The 21,812-nt window shown below is 43.8% G+C and overlaps 3 protein-coding genes across 3 annotated transcripts in view; 2 read left to right on the top strand and 1 right to left on the bottom strand.

Moving 5' to 3' along the window:
- Nucleotides 1–21,812, bottom strand: part of LOC122543548 (uncharacterized) — a 398,874-nt gene that overhangs the window by 298,095 nt on the left and 78,967 nt on the right. The gene's annotated exons all lie outside the window — the stretch shown is intronic.
- On the top strand, nt 1,894–4,789 carry LOC148144608 (uncharacterized). The gene is made up of 2 exons (XM_087974922.1): nt 1,894–2,009; nt 3,427–4,789. The coding sequence occupies exon 2, from the start codon at nt 3,531–3,533 to the stop codon at nt 4,470–4,472; it is 942 nt and encodes a 313-aa protein (XP_087831048.1). The 5' UTR covers nt 1,894–2,009; nt 3,427–3,530; the 3' UTR covers nt 4,473–4,789.
- Nucleotides 13,748–21,812, top strand: part of LOC122543525 (uncharacterized) — a 36,409-nt gene continuing 28,344 nt past the window's right edge. The window contains exon 1 of the mRNA XM_043682317.2: nt 13,748–14,088. The gene's annotated coding sequence lies outside the window, so the exon portion shown is untranslated. The remainder of the gene's footprint in view (nt 14,089–21,812) is intronic.

The following is a 21,812-nucleotide window of genomic DNA, read 5'->3' on the forward strand; positions in this document are numbered from 1 at the left end:
AGCTGGAGGCTGTAAGAAATGAGCTGTTTTAAAACAGAAACCTTTTGTGTCTCACAGCTTTCAATGAGAGTCTGAGCCCGGCAGTAAGTTCAGGTAACCTTTACTGTGACCCAACTTTGTTACAGCTTCAGGTCTTCCAGCAAAAAGGCGTACAAAAAGTAGTTTTTTAAAACAACACAAGGTCAAAGCACAAACATTACCCCCACCGCCACCACTTTCTTTACTATTCGTCAGCTGAGTTGTCCCTTTGTAACTGGATCCTTGGTACAGCGTTAACCTGTAGCAAGTATTGCCTCACTCAGCAATTTCAACTTACACACTGTATCCAAGTGACTTTCTCGCTGCTCATGTGTCGGGGGGAGGGGGGACAATATCAAGAGTCAACTACACGGCTGTGGGTCTGGAGTCATGTGCAGGCCAAACTGGGTAAAGGATGTAGCTGGGACGACTGAGTGAATCCTTTCCCGCAATGGCAGTTTCCTTCCCTAAAAAGGACATGAGTGAATCAGATGGGGATTTGTTTTCCCCTGAAAATGATTTCATCATTTGATTCTGAACTCCAGATTTCTGACCGAATTCCAATTCCGCCATCTGCCACAGCGGGATTCGAACCCAGGAGTCCCCAGAACTGGGTTGATAGTGCAGTTGAAATTGTCACTTGCCATCGCTTCTTCAATCCCCTTGTGATGGCATTTGAACTTGTTGGTACTCCACGGGTGGGAGGAGCAAATGAAGCCCTTCTCGCACTGAGAGCAGGTGAGCGGGCTGTGCCCGGTGTGAACCCGCTGGTGGGTCAGCAGCTTAGCCGAGCAAGTCAACCCCTTCCCACACGCGGGGCATCTGAAGGTCCTCTCCCACATGCAGAACTGCTCCTGCTTCTGCAAGTTGGTCACATGAGTGAAGCCCTTCCCTCCCTCGGGGCAGGTGAATGGCCTCTTGACCACGTACACCCATTGGTGCTTCCACAGATCGCCCATCTGACTGACCCCTGCCTACACATGGACCCTATCCAGTATGGACCTGCTGGTGTTTCAGCAGGCTGGAAGAATCAATGAATGCTTTCCCGCAGATGAACTGCCTGTCGCGGGTGTGATTGCTCTGGTGTGTCATGAGGTGGGATGCACTAATGAATGTCTGCCTACACTGACAGCAGGAGAAAGGTCTCTCCCCAGTGTTAATGCATCTGGGGAGAGACCTTTGGGGAAGGGAATCCCCATCGTAATAGTGATTAGGAGATGAAAAATAGTAGCCATGAAGCTTTTACAACAGCAAATAATATCAGATGTACACCACAAGAAGCAACATATATGTACATTTTATATCAATGTGCTAATGGTTTAAATGCTGCTCCATTCCATGAGAAACCATGGAATGAAATTATGAATATGAGGAAAAAGGCAATCTTTTTCCAAGGTGTAAATTGTATTCTAATAAACGTGTCAAACTGAGGGGGAAAATGACAATATCTCCAAGAGGGTCAGAGTGCATCTGAGCACCTTTGCAGAGTCTGCTCCCTCCCTGGATTTACCCCAGTTGCAACAAGTAAACAGTACTCCTCTCTCCCTTCTCCCTTTCTCCCTCCTTCCTGAATGAGAAATGGAAAGGAGTAGATATTACTTCACTCTTAGATATTACCCAGAGGAGGGAGTTTCACTCTGAAACTGAGAGGGCTACTTCGGCGTTATGACGTCGAATATAGGGGCGGGAACTCCTTGAAGGAGCCAATAGGAGCCACGGTTCCGGCCGGGGACGTACCCCGTGTTCCAAATTGCTGGTCCGGCGGTGGCCAACCCCTTTGCATCACAAAAGACTACGGTCAGCTGCCTTGGAGATTGACCAATTGAATCGCTGGAGGACCGGCCTTCTTCCGGTCCTCCTGCCAATCAGAGCTAGCCTAGGGTCGTAATGCAAAGTTGGACCCATGAGTTGGAGAAGCCGCAGCTCCTCTCTATCCGAGTGAAGATAGAGCTTTATCCCAGACTGCAACTTCGTTCCTCTGTCAATCAGCTGTAAGTACGGCACTCTCTTTTCTCACCCCGGTTTCCATTCCTTTTGTTTTCATTCTGGAATTCAATTGTTGACTTGCAGGAGCTGAAAGGAAATGAAATTCATCCAGGAAGGGGAGAGGGGAGAGGAGAGGGGAGAGACTCTGGAAAGGTTGGCTTGGTCTCACTGTTGTGGGCTTTTGCCCGAAACGTCAATTCTCCTGCTCCTCGGATGCTGCCTGACCTGCTGTGCTTTTCCAGCACCACTCTAATCTAGACTCTGGTTTCCAGCATCTGCAGTCCTTGTTTTTACCTTGGTCTCACTGTTGAAGACATCGACAGGCTTTGCTTCCTTCACCCGGCAGATTTATTTGTTTGGTTAATACTCGCAGTTAAAGGGGTGGGCTTCCCCAGGAGATGGTTAGCATTTAACGCCACGGGAAATTATAATTAGCTGCTTGGCAGTACAGTCATAGAGGCGAAAGTAAGCACTGCTGGAGATCAGAGTCGAGATTAGAGTGGTGCTGGAAAAGTACAGCAGGTCAGGCAGCATCCGAGGAGCAGGAAAATTGACGTTTCGAGCGAAAGTTCCGGATGAAGGGCTTTTGCCTGAAACTTCAAATTTCCTGCTCCTCGGATGCTGCCTGACTGCTGTGCTTTTCTAGTACAGTCATAGAGTTATAGTCACAGAATTACGCAGCACAGAAACAGACCGTTCAGTCCAATCGGTCCATGCCGAACGTAATCGCACCTGTCCTGCCTGCTCCTGGCCCATATCCCTCCAAACCTTTCCTATTCATGTACCTATCCAAAAATCTTTTAAATGTTGTAATTGTACCAGCATCTACCACTTCTTCAGCAAGTTCATTCTACATGTGACCCACACTCTATGAAAAAAAAAGGTCCTTGTCTTTTTTTCAGATCTCTCTCCTCACATTATAAATATGCCCCCATTTGTGAAATCGTCTATATTTATACCTCTCATTACTTTATGAACTTCCCTTCTCGCAACCTCTTACACTCCAGTGAAAAAAGGCCCAGCCGATCCAACATTTCTTCAAATCTTCCACACCAGGCAACAACTTGTAAGTTTCCTGTGAACTCTCTCTAGCTTGATAATACCCTTCTGATAACTGGGTGACCAGAACTGAGCTTGTAAGGGTAGATTTAGATAAAATGCTTCCTTGTCAGAGAATCTAGAATTTGAAGACCCAGATTACAAAAACGTGGTATCTCATTTTAGGCAGAGATGAATAAATTATTCTCTCTTGTTAGTTTTTGCAATGCTCCCCCACAGGGAGTAGGAGAGACTGGCTCTTTGAATGTATTCAAGGCTGAATTGAAAAGAATTTTGAGTGACAAGGGAATGAAAGGTTATGGAGGCAGGCAGGAAATGGAATTAAGGACACAACAGGACACACATGATCTTCTTGAATTGCAGAGCAAGCTTGATGAATGGCAGTGGCGAGAGACTGAACACGTTCCGTGTGTGAGTGGTCCTTCAACTGAGTTTCAAAGCTGGAGAGAAACGAGAATTCCCGTGTGATGGAGAAACCGTGGAAATGTGGGGACTGTGGGAAGGAATTCAAATTCCCATCCTTGCTTGAACGCCATCGGCGCAGTCACAGCGGGGAGAGACCATTCACCTGCTCTGTGTGCGGGAAGGCATTCATTCATTTATCCACCCTGGTGACCCACCAGCGGGTTCACACAAGGGAGAGACCGTTCACCTGCTCTGTGTGTGGGAAGGAGTTCAGTCAGTCGTCTACCCTGCGAACGCACTGGCGCATCCACACTGAAGAGAGGCCATTTTCCTGCTCCGTGTGTGGGAAGGTGTTCACCCAGTCATCTACCCTGCTGATGCACCAGCGCATCCACACTGAGGAGAGGCCGTTTTCCTGCTCCATGTGCGGGAAGGCGTTCAGTCGGTTGTCTACCCTGCTGATGCACCAGCGCATTCACACTGAAGAGAGGCCGTTTTCCTGCTCCATGTGCGGGAAGATGTTCAATAGTTCATCTGCCCTGCGGAGACACCAACGGGTCCACACCGGGGAGAGGCCATTCACCTGCACCAAGTGCGGGAAGGGATTTACTAATTCCTCTGACCTGCGGAGACACCGGCACATTCATACCGGGGAGAGGCCATTCACCTGCTCTGAGTGTGGGAAGGGATTCACTAACTCCTCTGCCCTGCAGAGACACCGGCGTGTTCACACTGGGGAGAGGCCCTTCATCTGCTCCGTCTGCGGGAGAGGTTTCACCCATTCAACTGCCCTGCTGGCGCACGGGCAGATCCACACCGAGGAGAGACTGGTCTCCTGTTCTGTGTGCGGGAAGGGATTCACGGACTATTCCAGCCTGCAGAAACACCAGCAGATTCACACCGGGGAGAGGCCATTCATCTGCTCTGAGTGTGGGAAGGGTTTCACCCGCTCCTCCCACCTGCAGAGGCACCAGCGAGTTCACTTGCCATTGCAGAGGGATTGAAGGAGCTACGGCTGTGTGCCGTTATTGACTGGACTATCAGTCCAGTTCTGGGTGTTAACTCAAATTCTCAGACCACAAGTAAGTTACAAAAAAAAACACACTGTATTGTAATTCAGCTGGTGACAGATCAATAGTCAATAATCAAGAGTATCAATCATAGATATCCCTGAATATGCTAATGAATCTCTAAATCTTAGGGACAGCATAATTTGTACCCTTAATATGCGTTATTATCTTATTTTCTCTAATTCTCACCATATAATATTTTTTATTAGGTTCCCATTAGATAATTAATAAATTTAGTATAATTAAGCATAGCTGCTGATGTGTCTGTATTTGTGTCACTGCATGTGAACCAGATAGTTAATGCTTTCAGTATAGTTTCCCTTAAGTAAACAAAAGCCATTTATGTGGCTTTATTTACGTCAGCTATAGATTAATACCTGGGATACATCTGTATTTTAGCCATTTCATTATAGCAATTGCCCATAGTGTTAGGTGCATATGTGGGGAATGGGTCTGGGTGGGTTACTCTTCAGAGGGTCGGTATGGACTTGTTGGGCCGAAGGGCCTGTTTCCATACTGTAGGGAATCTAATCTAATCAACAAAACTGTCATGGGAAAGAAACAAATGCTATTTTTTGCCAAATCTGTACATTCCTTATTCCATTCCCATGGTCACTGAGCTTAACCATTGTAAAAGTCAAGTTATTATTTCCGATCGGGAAAGGGTTACTCAGTGGTGGTCACTTGGGCATCTGAGGTAGGTTCCACCCCCAGTTGGTATCCTGGTCTCAACGAACCTCGTTGGGGTTGGCACATGAGGTATAGGGATCACGAAGTTGCTGGACATATTCGGATCATGGTTTGGGCTCGTTCTGGCCATCCCAGAAGATTACCGCTTACCTCATTAGCGACAGGGAATTCCTGGACCAGTTCATATTGTTTGTCTGGATCATGTCAGCGATACCAGGAGGAATACATTGCAAAAGCATAGCGCTAAACAAAGGGGAGTTAGCTTTTCAATTAAAGGCTTGATCACTTGCAAATGTTCCGTAACAGGAAACAAACTATAAGACCATAAGACATAGGAGCGGAAGTAAGGCCATTTCTATCCATCGAGTCCACTCCGCCATTCAATCATGGCTGATGGGCATTTCAACTCCACTTACCCGCATTCTCCCCATAGCCCTTAATTCCTTGTGACATCAAGAATTTATCAATTTCTGCCTTGAAGACATTTAGCGTCCCAGCCTCCACTGCACTCTGTGGCAATGAATTCCACAGGCCCACCACTCTCTGGCTGAAGAAATGTCTCCGCATTTCTGTTCTGAATTTACCCCCTCTAATCCTAAGGCTGTGTCCATGGGTCCTAGTCTCCTCGCCTAACGGAAACAATTTCCTAGCGTCCACCCTCTCCAAGCCATGTATTATCTTGTAAGTTTTTATTAGATCTCCCCTTAATCTTCTAAAGTCCAATGAATATAATCCCAGGATCATCAGCCGTTCCTCATATGTTAGACCAACCATTCCAGGGATCATCCGTGTGAATCTCCGCTGGACACGCTCCAGTGCCACTATGTCCTTCCTGAGGTGTGGGGACCAAAACTGGACACAGTACTCCAAATGGGGCCTAACCAGAGCTTTATAAAGTCTCAGTAGCACATCAGTGCTTTTATATTCCAACCCTCTTGAGATAATTGACAACATTGCATTCGCTTTCTTAATCACGGACTCAACCTGCATGTTTACCTTTAGAGAATCCTCAACTAGCACTCCCAGATTCCTCTGTACTTTGGCTTTATGAATTTTCTCACCGTTTAGAAAGTAATCCATGCTTCTATTCTTTTTTCCAAAGTGCAAGACCTCGCATTTGCTCACATTGAATTCCATCAGCCATTTCCTGGACCACTCTTCCAAATTGTCTAGATCCTTCTGCAGCCTCCCCACTTCCTCAGTACTACCTGCCTGTCCACCTAACTTTGTATCATCGGCAAACTTCGCTAGAATGCCCCCAGTCCCTTCATCCAGATCATTAATATATAATGTTAACAGCTGCGGCCCCAACACTGAACCCTGCGGGACACCGCTTGTCATCGGCTGCCATTCCGAAAAAGAACCTTTTATCCCAACTCTCTGCCTTCTGTCAGACAGCCAATCCTCAATCCATACCAGTAGCTCACCTCGAACACCATGGGCCCTCGCCTTGCTCGGCAGCCTCCCGTGTGGCACCTTATCAAAGGCCTTTTGGAAGTCTAGGGAGACCACATCCACTGGGTTTCCCCAGTCAAACCTACTTGTCACCTCTTCAAAGAACTCCAACAGGTTTGTCAGGCATGACCCCCCCCCTTACTAAATCCATGTTGACTTATTCTAATCCGACCCTGCTCTTCCAAGAATTTAGAAACCTCATCCTTAATGATGGATTCTAGAATTTTACCAACAACTGAGGTTAGGCTAATTGGCCTATAATTTTCCATCTTTTGCCTTGATCCTTTCTTGAACAAGGGGGTTACAACAGTGATCTTCCAATCATCCGGGACATTCCCTGACTCCAGTGACTTTTGAAAGATCTCAACCAACGCCTCCGCTATTTCCTCAGCCACCTCCCTCAGAACTCTAAACTGTTCTCCATAATCACCTCCCGACTCCCCAGGTTTGGGTTTGCATTCCAGTAAGTAACTAATGTTCACAGGTTGTTGTAAAGCTCATTCTAATGACTGGATTAAGTGATCTGCTGGGAATCATTGTGAGGGAATCTCTCCTTCTCTCCTTCAAGTCGTCGTAACTGTGGACTGGCTCTACACCACCCTGGCCCATCCTTGCCATGTGGTAACTTCAGGGGACAGGAACATATAGCAAACAAGTCCTGAGGAGTATGTATTGTCCTTCGGACATATTGAGTAAATTGGGCTGGTTTCTCCTTGCGGTCAGGTTACTCAGTTTCCTGCGACGGCCCTTGGTTGAGAATGGTCTAGGCTGCTCATCCTCATGATGAAGCTGGTGACCCGATATTGGACGACTTGATCTTCCGAGTAAAGGGGAAGTTTAGAATTAGGGGGTGTGCTGGGGACTATCAGGAGATGTTCCCCAGTCTCATCCCCTTCCTCAAATAGTGTCAGTATGCCAGACATAGGCTCAGGATGCAGAGTAAAACTTAGATTATTTTTACAGCGCTGTGCTTCAACTCCTTTCTTATCTTCCTTAGTGTCCCAGTGTTTCTCCTGTTCCCTTTTTCACCCCTCATCTACCCATTCAGACTCAACTTTTAACATCTAATCTAATCTAATCTAATCTAATCTCCCAATTTCTGGGAGTTCCATCTGTTGTATATACACGTGCATTATTCCTCCAACTGGCCAACAAGGTATCTTTCCATTTAATATTGGCTTTGTGCTTCCAGTTTTAATTAATAATTTACACTATTTGTCACAATTTTTCTTTCAAATTAGGTTTACCGCCTGTTCACAAGATGCCACATCCCAGGTCTCTAGTTTCCTGACCTATACAGAGGCTACAGAATCAATACTTAAATGTCATATACACAGTATAATAAAGTGTTTAAATTTAAAATTTACAGTTATTTAGCACTTCCATTTTAATTCTAAAATTTAAAAGAAGTTACTCAACTACAGTATTATTTAGTCCTAAAATCTTCAATGTACCCACAACATCTGCTGTTTTGGCTGATCTGTTTGTTCATGCCACACTTTCTCAAGAGAGTGACCTTTCTTTAGCACCTTCTGATGTCAATTCTTTAATTTTTCCTTTCTGACTTGTCATTAATGCATTCAATTTGAACATTTAAGAGAGTTAATGCCTCCATTCTATCCAGAAATAGTAGTGTACATAATTCCAAGAAATAGATTTTTCATACTGTTCGGCAAGTTTATCATGTAACACTAAATCAAAATGGCTACAGAATAGAAGGTTATTAAAGTTGCGTTTTCAGTGCCAGTTCTTTGCATGAGGAACACTGCAAGTTTCACTTTCCTTAACGTTTCTTCTCTCGCTCTGCTTCCTATACTTTTCTTTGTATGGTCATTGCATGTACAATGCTCAATTTGATTTAAGGGATGGTCCAGGTGAACATTAATTATTACAACCATGTTTAAAATTTAAAATTAACCATGAGGCAATGACACAGATCACTGACAATGTATATTGACTAATATAAGCACGTAAAATATATATTGACTAATATAAGCACGTACTCTAATTGAGAGATGGAAACTGAACAAGTGGCTGACACATTTCACTGTTAATTAAGAATAACAAACAGACTTTAAATGAATAAAATCTGCTTAGGGTCGTATGCAGAAAATTGTATCAAATTTTTCCTAATAAGTGCAACATTTAGCCTGCATCCAAATAACTCCAATTCCACTCAGCTATTAGATTACGTTTTTCTCCAAAATATGATACAGAATTCAAAATTAATCTGAAAAACTTGTGCAATACTTCCTGTGGACCACTAACATAAGCCTAGTTAGTTAATTAAACTACCTAACAAAGCTTGGATGAAACTGTGCATAATGCATTGTTGATACAAATTAAAAATCTATTTAAACCACATCCACAATTTCCTTTGCCACTGCCTTCAAAGAGAAACTAAAAGCCATTTAAAGTGTTCTGAAATGCTGTAGGTCTGATTTACACTACTGGAATTTCAATTTAACCCTCATTAATTCCACAGATTTTAAAAGACACCAAGCCCAGAAATACAAATTCAAATGGTCAAGTCTCACATAGAAAATGCATATTTTCATGTCTGTGAGCACAAACATGCTAATTTATAACCTCTGAGATAATCGATTTATCGTGTCTGTTTTTACATTCGCAAAATTAGGACAAACTGAAAAAAGTCATTTACAGAATAAATTTTATCTCCAACTAACCAAACAAATTGTGATTGGCCTTATCATGTCAATCTGTCCATTCCAGTAATTCCATTGTAAAGATATACAAATAAAATGTAAATAACTGCTTCTTTGGCTACCATAATCATCATCATTAAATATTGAATAAATGTTTTATTTGCACGTGAACCTATCTGAAAGGGTCAAGATGTCATCACTCTCTGTAACTATGAATTCCTACATCTTAATACCACAGCAGCAGACTACTTTTCTTTCAGAGAAGGGAGAGGTTATTTTTAAGAATATCCTAGTGAGATTTTTATTATGATAGCTTAACTGATTATAGATCGACAACAACACATACAAGGGCAGGTTAGATTACATTACAGTGTGGAAACAGGCCCTTCGGCCCAACAAGTCCACACCGACCCGCCGAAGCGAACCCCACCCCATACCCCTACATTTACCCCTTACCTAACACTACAGGCAATTTAGCACGACCAATTCACCTGACCCTGCACATCTTTTGGACTGTGGGAGGAAACCGGAGCACCCGGAGGAAACCCACGCAGACACGGGGAGAACGTGCAAACTCCACACCGTCAGTCGCCTGAGGCGGGAATTGAACCCGGGTCTCAGGCGCTGTGAGGCAGCAGTGCTAAGCACTGTGCCACCGTGCTTGAAGGTGTTCCCACATCTCCTTCAATACCTGAAAATTGTTCAACATCACCCTCCTACCTTCATCAGTTTTCTCAGATTTTAGAACATTTTACTAAAATCTAGTTCAAACGGCCTTGCATTTCTGGAATTAAAAATTAGCTTATCCGGTCAAACAGTATTTGGTCATTTACTCTGGCCAGAAAATGAATTCCAAACGTGATAAAATCAAATTCCAAGAGACTTTTACCAATCTTAACCCAATTTTTAAAAAATCAACCTTTCCTGGCACATATTGATTTAAATTAGTGTAGAAAGTCCCTCAAAAGAATATAACATTAACCATGCATGATCAAACCTATTAAAAGGCACAGACAACATTTACGAATTACCATGATATTCCAAAATGCAGACTTAAATCAAAACATTCCCGGATCTTGCGTTCCAGGGGCAAAAAACAACAAAGATTATATCGGACCACATGTAACCACCAACAAACAAAAGTACGTTCAAAACAGACCACAAAGAGTTAACACTTAGTTTAGTGAGAGCTAAACCAAAAGCCTGTCCCTCTGTGTGTGTGTGTGTGTGTGTGTGTGTGTGTGTGTGTGTGTGTGTGTGTGTCTCTCTCTCTCTCTCTCTCTATCTCTCTCTGTGTTTCCTTTGAATATTCGAAGTTTTCAAAATTTCTGCCAATTGTTTTCTACAATCACAATTAAATGTGCCATCAAGTGGAAATGGCTTCTCAGTTTTTTTGTGTCCATTTCATCTGTTTGTTGACAAAGTAACAGTTTTGGAAACAGTTCCCCATTCTATTGACAGTTGCCTTTCTCTCACACACACTATCACAATCATTCAATAATTCAAACTGGACGTCCTTTAATTTGTACATTACAATTTAACAAGTTGCCCAATTCACAGAGAACTTACCAAAATTTCCAATTTCCCTGAGGACCTCTAACCCCTATAAATCATTTTCCTGATCAGGTATTCTCTCTCTCACACAGTCTGAAAGGGAGTCTCCTTTCCAACTACATAAAGGGACTGTCCCATTGTTTCTGTATCATTACTTGCTCAACAATAAAAAATTTCAACCGGCCATATCAATAATACAGAGTGAGAAATTTACAGAAACTGCCTTCCTATTTCTATAACCTCAGAAATTTAACTGGCCATATCCAAAGGAGTCAGGTCTCTAAGCCCAATTTCTCAGGTAGTGGGGAGCACTTCTCTGACTGTGGTCACCAGTCTAACTGTTTTATCTGAGGAACAATACGGAATAGCTAAGGTCACTCTGCAGCAACCTAGAGCAACCTCATAAAAAACAAAAACTTTCTTACCTTATAATCCTGGTCCAGGTTGTTTGTTCAATCCCTTCGAGGTACTAGGTAAGGGGCAGATCATCTGTTGGGACACAAGGAGTGGTCTTAAGGAAAAATACCTAAGGGGCCCCCCACCACTGTTGCATCCAATCAAAACTCTTTTGGTCACTTAATCAGCCTACAGAAACGGTCCCTATGTTGAAAAAAGATTCATGACATTAAAATGTTGACTTAGAAATTCTCAGACCACACGTAAGTTACAAATTAATTGTAATTAAGCCATCGAGAAATCAATAGTCTATAATCGAGTATTAATCAAGATATCCCTGTATGTACTAGTGAAAATCTCTGATTTTTAACAAAAGCGCAGCATATTTTATACTCCTTATGAGTGTAACAATTTTGTATGTTCTAGTTGACACAATATAATATTGATAGCTGTAATTAAGTTTCCATAATATGAACTAGATAATTAATACATTTACTGAAAATATGTTGCTGGAAAAGCGCAGCAGGTAAGGCAGCATCCAAGGAACAGGAGAATCGACGTTTCGGGCATGAGCCCTTCTTCAGGAATCCATTTAGTGTTGTTCACATAGATTAAAACAAGGTTATTAATGTTTTCTCCGTCTGGTGCCATTTGTGTCAACTTGGATAAAATCTAAGATACTGTGAGCATTCTATTCATTAGGTTGTGGAAACTCTGTCTGGGAAAGGACAGACACAATGTTATTGCCAAGATTTGTGCATTCCTCAATTCATTCTCATGGTCAATGTACTTAGCCATTTTAGAGTCATAGAGTCATAGCGATATATAGCATGGAAACAGACCCTTCGGTCCAACGCTTCCAGATATCCCGTCCCAATCTAGTCCCACCTGCCAGCATCTGGCCCATATCCTTCCAAACCCTTCCTATTCATATACCCATCCAAATTCCTCTTAAATGTTGAAATTGTACCAGCCTCCACCACATCCTTTGGCAGCTCATTCCATACACTTACCACCCTCTGCGTGAAAAAGTTGCCTCTTAAGTCTCTTTTATATCTTTCCCCTCTCACCCTAAACCTATGCCATCTAGTTCTGGACTCCCCAATGCCAGGGAAAAGACTTTGTCTATTTATCCTATCCATGCCCCTCATAATTTTGTAAACCTCTATAAGATCACCCCTCAGCCACTGACGATCCAGGGAAAACAGCCCCAGCCTGTTCAGCCTCTCCCTGTAGCTCAGATCCTCCAACCCTGGCAACATCCTTGTAAATCTTTTCTGAACCCTTTCAAGTTTCACAACATCTTTCCAATAGGAAGGAGACCAGAATTGCATGCAATATTCCAACAGTGGCCTAACCAATGTCCTGCACAGCTGCAACATGACCTCCCAACTCCTGTACTCAATACTCTGACCAACAAAGGACAGCATACCAAACGCCGCCTTCACTATCCTATCTACCTGCGACTCCACTTTCAAGGAGCTATGAACCTGCACTGCAAGGTCTCTTTGTTCAGCAACACTTTACCATTAAGTGGACCTTACCATTAAGTGTATAAGTCCTGCTAAGATTTGCTTTCCCAAAATGCAGCACCTCTCATTTATCTGAATTAAACTCCATTTCCACTCAGCCCATTGGCCCATCTGGTCCAGATCCTGTTTTTGTAAGGCAAACTTTATCACAAAATGGAGACTTACAAAATTGAGGCACTTGACTATTTGTTCCCCAATGTTTTATCAGTCATGTATTAATAAGATCAGAAATAAGAATGGTAGTTGGCAATTGACCGTTGTGATGCTCTGTCTTTCATCACCATCCCTGGCTGATCATTTACCTGAATGCTGTTTCCTGCGCTGTTTTCATGATTTCACCTAATGAAGGGGCTATGATCCAAGAGCTTGTGCTTTAAATAAATCTGTTGGACTGTAACCTGAGTGTCGTGTCACTTATGCCAAAAAAAAAGATTGAGGATGTTATTAAACATTGCTGGAGCAGTGGGATTTGAACCTGGGCGTCAGGATCAGAGGTAGGGACACTACCACTGTAGGAAACAAGCCCACTTTTGTTGAATGAATGTGGACACCTTCCACCTCAATATGGGTCACCCCCTCCTACCCCCAGAGCCCATTGCAGTGAACTGATAATGAATGAATGGGAAGGGAAAGGGGCGGGGATAGTGACGTACGCATGAACCTCCCCGTCAATCCCAAAGCGTGCGGTCGGTGCGGACTAATCGGAGAGCGACATTCGGCGGGGTGGGGGTGGGACGGAACAAACAGGGACCGCAAAGCCGGCCGCCATTGGTCAGGTGGAGTAAGGTGCGCTCTGATTGGAGGGAGCGCGCGGATGACGCGCGTCACTGAAGGAGGAGAAGGAGAAGAAGAAGAAAAACAAAGATGGCGGCGCGAGGCTGCGGTTTTCTCATCGACTCAGCGGGCGGTTTCTGACGGAGGGAGGGGGGCAGACAGGCACCGTTTACCTCAGAAAATACCTTTAAAATACGTTTCAAATTGAAGCCGGAACTTTTCAAACAAAAGTAGTGAAGAAAAGGAGAGAGTCCCCGGTGGGGTTTATTGTTTATTTGTGTATAATTCCCGGGGCCCGGGAAGGGGGAGGTGGCGGTTACCGGGTGAACGAGAAAACAAATTAAAAATGTCGGCGGTGGAGGAGAGAGAGCCGGCGCCCGCGGCTTCCGGAGCCCAGGAGCTCAACAACCCCCCGGAGCTGGAGGAAGGTCCGAGGAGCCGGTCCTGGTGGTGGATCCGGGCGGGATAAAGGTCTAAACAAAAGTAAGATATTGTTTTGGTGGGTGAGAGAGGCCGCTCAGGGGGGTATTTTAATCTGAGTCTGATCCACGAAGCTTTACGACCTTTCCTGTAACCCTTTTTAATCATAATCCCTTGCAACTTGTTCACAACCATCCTGTTCATCCAAAATATAAATTGTAATTCATGTTCTAGCTGGATTTGCAAAAAAAAAAATCGGGTGTCTATTTCCTAATGTGTCGTCGTAATAAACGGCACGTCTCCGGAGTCCCCTCTTAAATACAGCTGCTGTTTCTCTACTGCTCTGGATGTTAAAAATCACACAACACCAGGTTATAGTCCAACAGGTACTATAACCTGGCGTTGTGTGATTTTTTAACTTTGTACACCCCAGTCCAACACCGGCAAATCATGACTGCTGTGGATGTTGGCAGTTTGCTTAATTAGATATTGATTGGTGGTGATGGGGAACCTATCCTTGACTGAGAACAGTGTCACAGGCACAAAGCATTAGACTTTAAAACATATTTTTATGGAAAACTTTCTCTTTACAAAATTATAAAATTACCAAACAAAAATATAACATTATAACCATAACAGTGAAGCAACTACTGCACTACTCTACAAAACAAATTAAACCTATACAGCCCAATAAATATTGCTGCTCGGCACAACAAGAGTGTAGATCTCAACTTTCGAGAGCATCAGTTATTACACCAACATTTGTTCGAAATTCTTCCTCTCAGGGCATCAAGTTCACATCACGGCTAAACAAAGGACCTAATTAAAATGGCAGACAAATCAGCTTCCAGGTAATTCAAAAAGTGCTGCCGTATCTTATTAAAGTTTTCCATTTTTCGAACACCATAGTTGTAGGAAAGTCCAAAAGAATGTGTTCCATAATTAACTTACGCCACCCCAACAGACTCTGGGGATTCACAGACACGCAGCCCGTTAGAATGTTCTTCCTCGCACAAAAATTGAGTATGTTTAAAAGCTTTCACCCAGGCACATCTAGCGAAGATAAATTCGGCAACCCCAGGAGAAGAGAGACCAGGTCCACCTTAACTTTGGTCCCCAAGACCCTTTACTAGTGCCACAGCACTCCAATACATACAAGGCTTGTGATAGGACCACAAGGAATGAGCGAGGGTCCCTGTGCTTATTTTACACGGCGGGGGGGGGGGGGCACATTGAAGATGCTCCCTCCTTAAATTTTGCGAGATGATCTGAGCCAGATGAACCCTATGAAAAGTCTTTAACTGCATAGTCTGGGTCCTATTACAGATCGAAATCTTCCTCGCATTCTCACAAATATCCTCCCATGTTTCTGAAGTAAGCTCAACTCCGAACTCTCTCCCAGACTTCAGGTAGTCATTTGATGTCATCTGAAAAACCTCCCCCAACAGATGATAAAGAGTACTCAGTGTGTTCCAATCAGATCTACAACACTCAGCTAAAAGCAAAGTCTCTTTTCGAATAAAATCTCTAATCTGAAAGAAACAGAAGTGGTCCTTACTCGATCGCCCAAATTTACGAATTATTTGATCAAAGGACATCATCGTTTCACCCTCAAACAAATCACCCAAACAAGAAACTCCCCTAAGCACCCAAAGTTTAAACCTGGGATCCGTTATCCCTGGCTGGAAATCTGGCATGCCAATTGTGGGAGCAGGAAAATGTTTTAGACATATTACCTTTCACCTGCCTTGTTTCCCCTCCATGCTTTGACAGTGTTAGTAACTATTGGATTACGGCAATGTTTCACAACTGTCCTCATTTTGTTTGAAAACAACACGTTGATAAGAGGACATTTTGCCTGAGATGCCTCAATGTCCAACCATATCAACACTGAGTCCTCACATAGGTAAAAACAATGACTGCAGATGCTGGAAACCAGATTCTGGATCAGTGGTGCTGGAAGAGCACAGCAATTCAGGCAGCATCCGAGGACAGGCAAAATCGATGTTTCGGGCAAAAGCTGAAGGGCTTTTGCCCGAAACGTCGATTTTGCCTGTCCTCGGATGCTGCCTGAATTGCTGTGCTCTTCCAGCACCACTGATCCAGAACTGAGTCCTCACATGCCCAATCATTTGCAAAAGATAGAAGGGAGCCTAAACAATATCTTCTGATACTTGGAAGGCTTTCTCTCCCCCCTCCCCCCCCCCCCTCCCCCCCCCCCCTCCCCCCCCCCCTCCCCCCCCCCCCAAATTAAAATCCCTGGGCTACTGTAGGTTTGCTAGCTTAATCAGGGCTGTCTATGGTACCAAATAAAAGAATTAAACCAACCATTCCATAAGCAAAGGGAGCATCTACAAAGAGTATAATAAGCAAGGAAGAACATTTCTTTTGATAGGACCACTTGACCTAATGATATCAGAAGGGACCCCCCCCATCTTTGAAGATCTTGTTTAATCTTGTCAAACAAGTGGACAAAATCAGCCTTAACCGATCAAAGGCAGGTGTGACAGGTAGGCCTAAGTAAAGAAAACCTCCCTGTGCCCACTTAAAGGGAAACCCACCCTCAATGTCAAGTATTTCCCCAAGACCCCCCACAGGCAAAGCCTCCAAGTTTGAAAAATTAATCTTATAACCTGCAAGAGCCAAATGAATTCATACACTATCAAATGGGACACTGAAACAGCTGAGTACAAAAGAAAAGTAAGAACATCATCCGCATATGATGTGATCTTATGTACCTTTGATCCCACCTCTGGAGCAACTATGTTAGGGTCCCTACAAATAGCCTCCACAAATAGTCAATCACCAATGTGAAAAATAATGGTTCAAGGGGACAGCCTTGCCGACTGACCCTACCAATGGTAAAATTACTAGACCATACGCCATTGGTGAGAAACGTTGCTAGGGGATCATTGTAAAGGACCTTTACCCATCTCGTAGACACTTCACCCAGATCAAACTGCTCCAGGGTATAAAAAAGATATGAATGGTGCTGGAAAAGCACAGCAGCTGTGCTTTTCCAGCACCACTCTAATCTAGACTCTGGTTTCCAGCATCTGCATTCCTTGTTTTTACCTATAAAAAAGATATAGCCACTCCACCTGGTCAAATGCCTTCTCTGCATCCAAGGAAACCAACAATGCTTGAAATGATTGCTGCTGACACACTTGAACCTCCTGGGTTGGATTGGCCATACTAGTGTCCAGGAATGTGTAGGTTAATTCAAATTTCATTGGCTACAGGAAATACACAGTCGGAGGTGTGTTTGGATGGGATGCTCTTCTAAGTGTCGGTAAAGGACTCGGTGGGTCAAATGGTCTGTCCCCACACTGTAAGGATTCTATGATACCCCTGAAGGAGCATTTTTTTCTGTATCTACCCTGTCAATCCCCTTTCAGAATTCTATTGATTTCAATAAAATCACTTCTGGTTCTTAGTGTCATAGAATCAGACAGCACGGTCCAACTATTCCAAGTCGATCAAGATTCTCAAACTAAACTTGCCTGCATTTGGCCCATATCCGTCTAAACCTTTCCATTCACGTGCCCATCCAAATGTCTTTTAAAAATTCTAAGTGTACCTGTGTCTGCCACTTCCTCTGGAAGTTCATTCATTCACAAACTGTGTAAAAAAAAAAGTAGACCCTCAGGTTCCGTTTAAATCTCTCTCCTCCACCATGAACACCAATGTCCCCTAGTTTTGAACTCCCCTCCGCTAAGGAAGACACCTTTGCTATTCACCTTACCTACACCACTCATGATTTTCTGATGCTCTATAAGGTCTCCCCTCCACTTCCTACACTGCAGTGAAAAAAGTCCCAGCCTTTCCTTGTAACTCAAACCCTCCAGTCCTGGCAACATCCTGGTAAATCTTTTCCGAACCCCCTCTAATAGTATTCTTCCTTTAACGGTGTGACCAGAATTGTACTCAGTCCTCTAAAAGTGGCCTCAGCAATATCCTGGACAGCTCCACATACTCAATAGTGTGAACAATGAACAGATGTGTGCTAAACACCTTCTTAACCACCCTGTCTACCAGTGATGTAACTTTGACAGAACTATGTACTTGAACCTCGCTCAGGTCTCTCTATTTTACGACACCCAAGACCCTATCATTAACTACAATTCCTGCCCTTGTTTGTTTTACAAAAATGCAACCCTATCCCTATCTCTCTCATTCATGTTGTCTCTCAAACACACACACACATACACCCCCACACTCTCACCCTCTCACAGGCTTATACTCCATCATACTCTCACTTTACCAAGCATGCGCACACGAAAAATATAAACTCTCTTATGCACACTCACGCACAACCTCATGTGCACACGTGCGCGCATACTCACATCTACAGAGTGAATTTGCATTTGGAGTCACAGATATACAGCATGGAAACAGACCCTTTGGTCCAACTTGTCCATGCAGACCAGATATCCTAATCTAATCTAGTCCCATTTGCTAGCACTTGGCCCATACCTCTCTAAACCTTTCTTAATCATATATCCATCCAGATGCCTTTTAAATGCTGTAATTGAAAGAGCCTCCACCACTTCCTCTGGCAGCTCATTCCATAAATGCACCACCCTCTGCGTGAAAAAGTTGCCCCTTAGGTCCCTTTTATATCTTTCCCCTCTCACCCTAAATCTATGCCCCTCTAGTTCTGGACTCCCCCACCCCAGGGAAAAGATTTTGCTTATTTATTATGTCGTTCATGATTTTATAAACCTCAGCCTCCGACCCGCCAGGGAAAACAGCCCCAGCCGATTCAGCTCAAATTCTCATACACTGGCAACTTCCTGTAAATATTTTCTGAACCCTGTCAAGTTTCACAACATACTTCTGTTAGGAAGGACACCAGAATTGCACTCAATATTCCAAGTGTGGCCTAACCAATGTCCTGTACAGCCGCAACATGAACTCCCAACTCCTATACTCCATGCTCTGACCAATAAACCAAAACATACCAAATGCCTTCTTGACTATCCTATCCACCTGCAACTGCACTTTCAAGGAACTATGATCCTGAACTGCAAGGTCTCTTGGTTCAGCAACATTCTCTGGGACCTTACCATTAAGTGTATAAGTTCTGCTCTGATTTGTTTTTCGAAAATGCAGCACCTCGCATTTATCTAAATTAAACTCCATCTGCCACTCCTCAGCCCATTGGCCCATCTGATCAAGATCATGCTGTACTCCGAGGTAACCTCCTTTGCTGTCCACTACGCCTCCAATTTTGGTGTGATCTGCAAACTTATTATACCTATGTTCACATCCAAATCATTTATATTAATGATGAAAAGTAATGGACCCAGCACCGATTCTTGTGGCACACCACTGGTCACAGGCCTCCAGTCTGAAAGGCACCCCTCCACCACAACCCTCTGTCTTCTACCTTCGAGCCAGAATTTGCAGAATTATATTTGCAGATACGTTCAATTTTGCTCAGATGCACCCATGCACACACACAAAAGTCTATGGGTGAATTTGCAGATACAATCTATTTTGTTCAAAAAGCACAAAATCTGCCGGCAGTCAATCCATGTAATATTTTATAAATTCCTACTTTAGAAATAGAACCAGTCCGATTCAAGATTGGGATACAGAGACTCTAACCTCACACCTTTTATGCATTGACTGAGCTGAAATGTCACCTTTAAATTGCATCAAGAATATTACTTAAAAGTCGTTCTAGGATTTCCATATTAATGAACTGAAATTTGCAACTCATTCTAAAAGATGAAAGACTTAACAATAATCTAGGTTTGTTCAATTCAGTTGCATGACACTAATCTCTTGCTACAAATTCTATGTTTTATGATCCTGCTCCACAACTACCTGATGAAGAAGAGCACTCCAAAGGCTTGTGCTTCCAAATAAACCAGTTGGACTATAACCTGATGTGTGACTTTTAATTTTTGTTTCTAGTGAACACAGCCATGCCTCCCGCTGCTGCCAGTAAACCTTACAATGCTGATGAAATGATGAACCTACAGTCCTAAAAAATTACAATTTCTAACAATATTAATTACTCATTCACTGCTTCTTCTGATATACGACATTGGAAACTTAGTGCTGGAGGCTGAAAGAAATTAGCTGCTTTAAAACAAAAACCTTTCGGAACTTGCACCTTTTAATGAGTCAGACGGTGAATTCAGGTAACCTTTATTGAGACCCAACTTTGTTACAGCTTCAGATCTTCCCAGCAAAGGCATGTGAAAAGTAGCTTATTTCTTTTAAAAACAGCTCAAGGTCAAAGTGCACACCTTCCCCATCCCTGGCTTCCTTTACTATTGGTCAACACCGAGTTGTCCCTTTGTAATTCGATCCTTGATACAGCCTTAACCCGTAGGAAGTATTGCCTCACTCAGCAATTTCAGCCTGCACACTGTATCCAAGTTAGTTTCTCCCGCTTATTGGCAGGAGGGTGGGTCTGGAGTCGCGTGTAGGCAAGACCAGGTAAAGGATGCAGCTGGGACGACTGAGTGAATCCTTTCCTGCAATGGCACTTTCCTTCCCTAAAAAGGACATGAGTGAATCAGATGGGGTTGTTTTTCTTCCTGAAAATGGTTTCATCGTTAGATTCTGAACTCCAGATTTCTGACCAAATTTCAATTCTGCTATCTGCCAAGGTGGGATTCCAAACTGGAACTGGATTGATCATCCAGTCGATAATGTCACTCAGCCATGGCTCCTTCAATCCCCCTGCGATGGCACATGAACTTGCTGGTGCCTCTGCAGGTGGGAGGAGCGGGTGAAGTCCTTCCCGCACTGAGAGCAGGTGAATGGCCTCTCCCCAGTCTGGGCCCACTGGTGGGTCAGCAGGCTGGAAGAACCAATGATCACACATTATCCAGGACATAGAAACCTGAAAACTCTAATGCAGCCAGATAGTCTTAAGTGTGTATGGAGGGAAATTTCATTTAGGTGACAATAAATGGTAAATATTCAGCCTAGAGCCCAGTTACAAGTGGAGTTCCATAGGGATCAGTTCTGGGTCCTCTGCTGTTTGTAACATTTATTAATGACTTGGAAGAGGGAGTCAAAGGGTAGGTCAGTAAATTTGCAGATGGTACGAAGATTGGTGGAGTTGTGAATAGTGAGGAGGGCTGTTGTCGGCTGCAAAGGGACTTAGATATGATGCAGAGCTGGGCTGAGGAGTGGCAGCTGGAGTTCAACTCTGTCAAGTGTGAGGTTGCCCATTTTGGAAGGACAAATAAGAATGCGGAATGTAGGGTTCTTAGTAAGGTGGAGGAGCAGAGGGATCTTGGGATCTATGTTCATAGATCTTTGAAAGTTGCCACTCAGGTGGATAGAGCTTGTAAGAAGGCCTATGGTGTATTAGTGTTCATTAGTATAGGGATTGAATTCAAGAGTCGTGAGGTGATGTTGCAGCTGTATAGGACCTTGGTAAGGCCACATTTGGAGTACTGTGTACAGTTCTGGTCGCCTCATTTTAGGAAAGATGTGGAAGCTTTGGAGAGGGTGCAGAGGAGATTTACCAGGATGTTGCCTGGAATGGAGACTAGGTCGTACGAGGATAGGTTGAGAGTGCTAGGCCTTTTCTCATTGGAATGGCGAAGGATGAGGGGTGACTTGATAGAGGTTTATAAGATGATCGGGGAATAGATAGAGTAGACAGAGACTTTTTCCCCGGGTACAACAGAGTGTTACAAGGGGACATAAATTTAAGGTGAAGGGTGGAAGATATGGGGGGATGTCAGGGGTAGGTTCTTTACCCAGAGAGTGGTGGGGGCATGGAATGCGCTGCCCGTGGGAGTGGCAGAGTC

This window comes from Chiloscyllium plagiosum, unplaced genomic scaffold (genome assembly GCF_037043375.1).
Source record: "Chiloscyllium plagiosum isolate Xiang-an unplaced genomic scaffold, Cpla_swu_hap1 HiC_scaffold_27, whole genome shotgun sequence".
NCBI lineage: Eukaryota > Metazoa > Chordata > Chondrichthyes > Orectolobiformes > Hemiscylliidae > Chiloscyllium > Chiloscyllium plagiosum.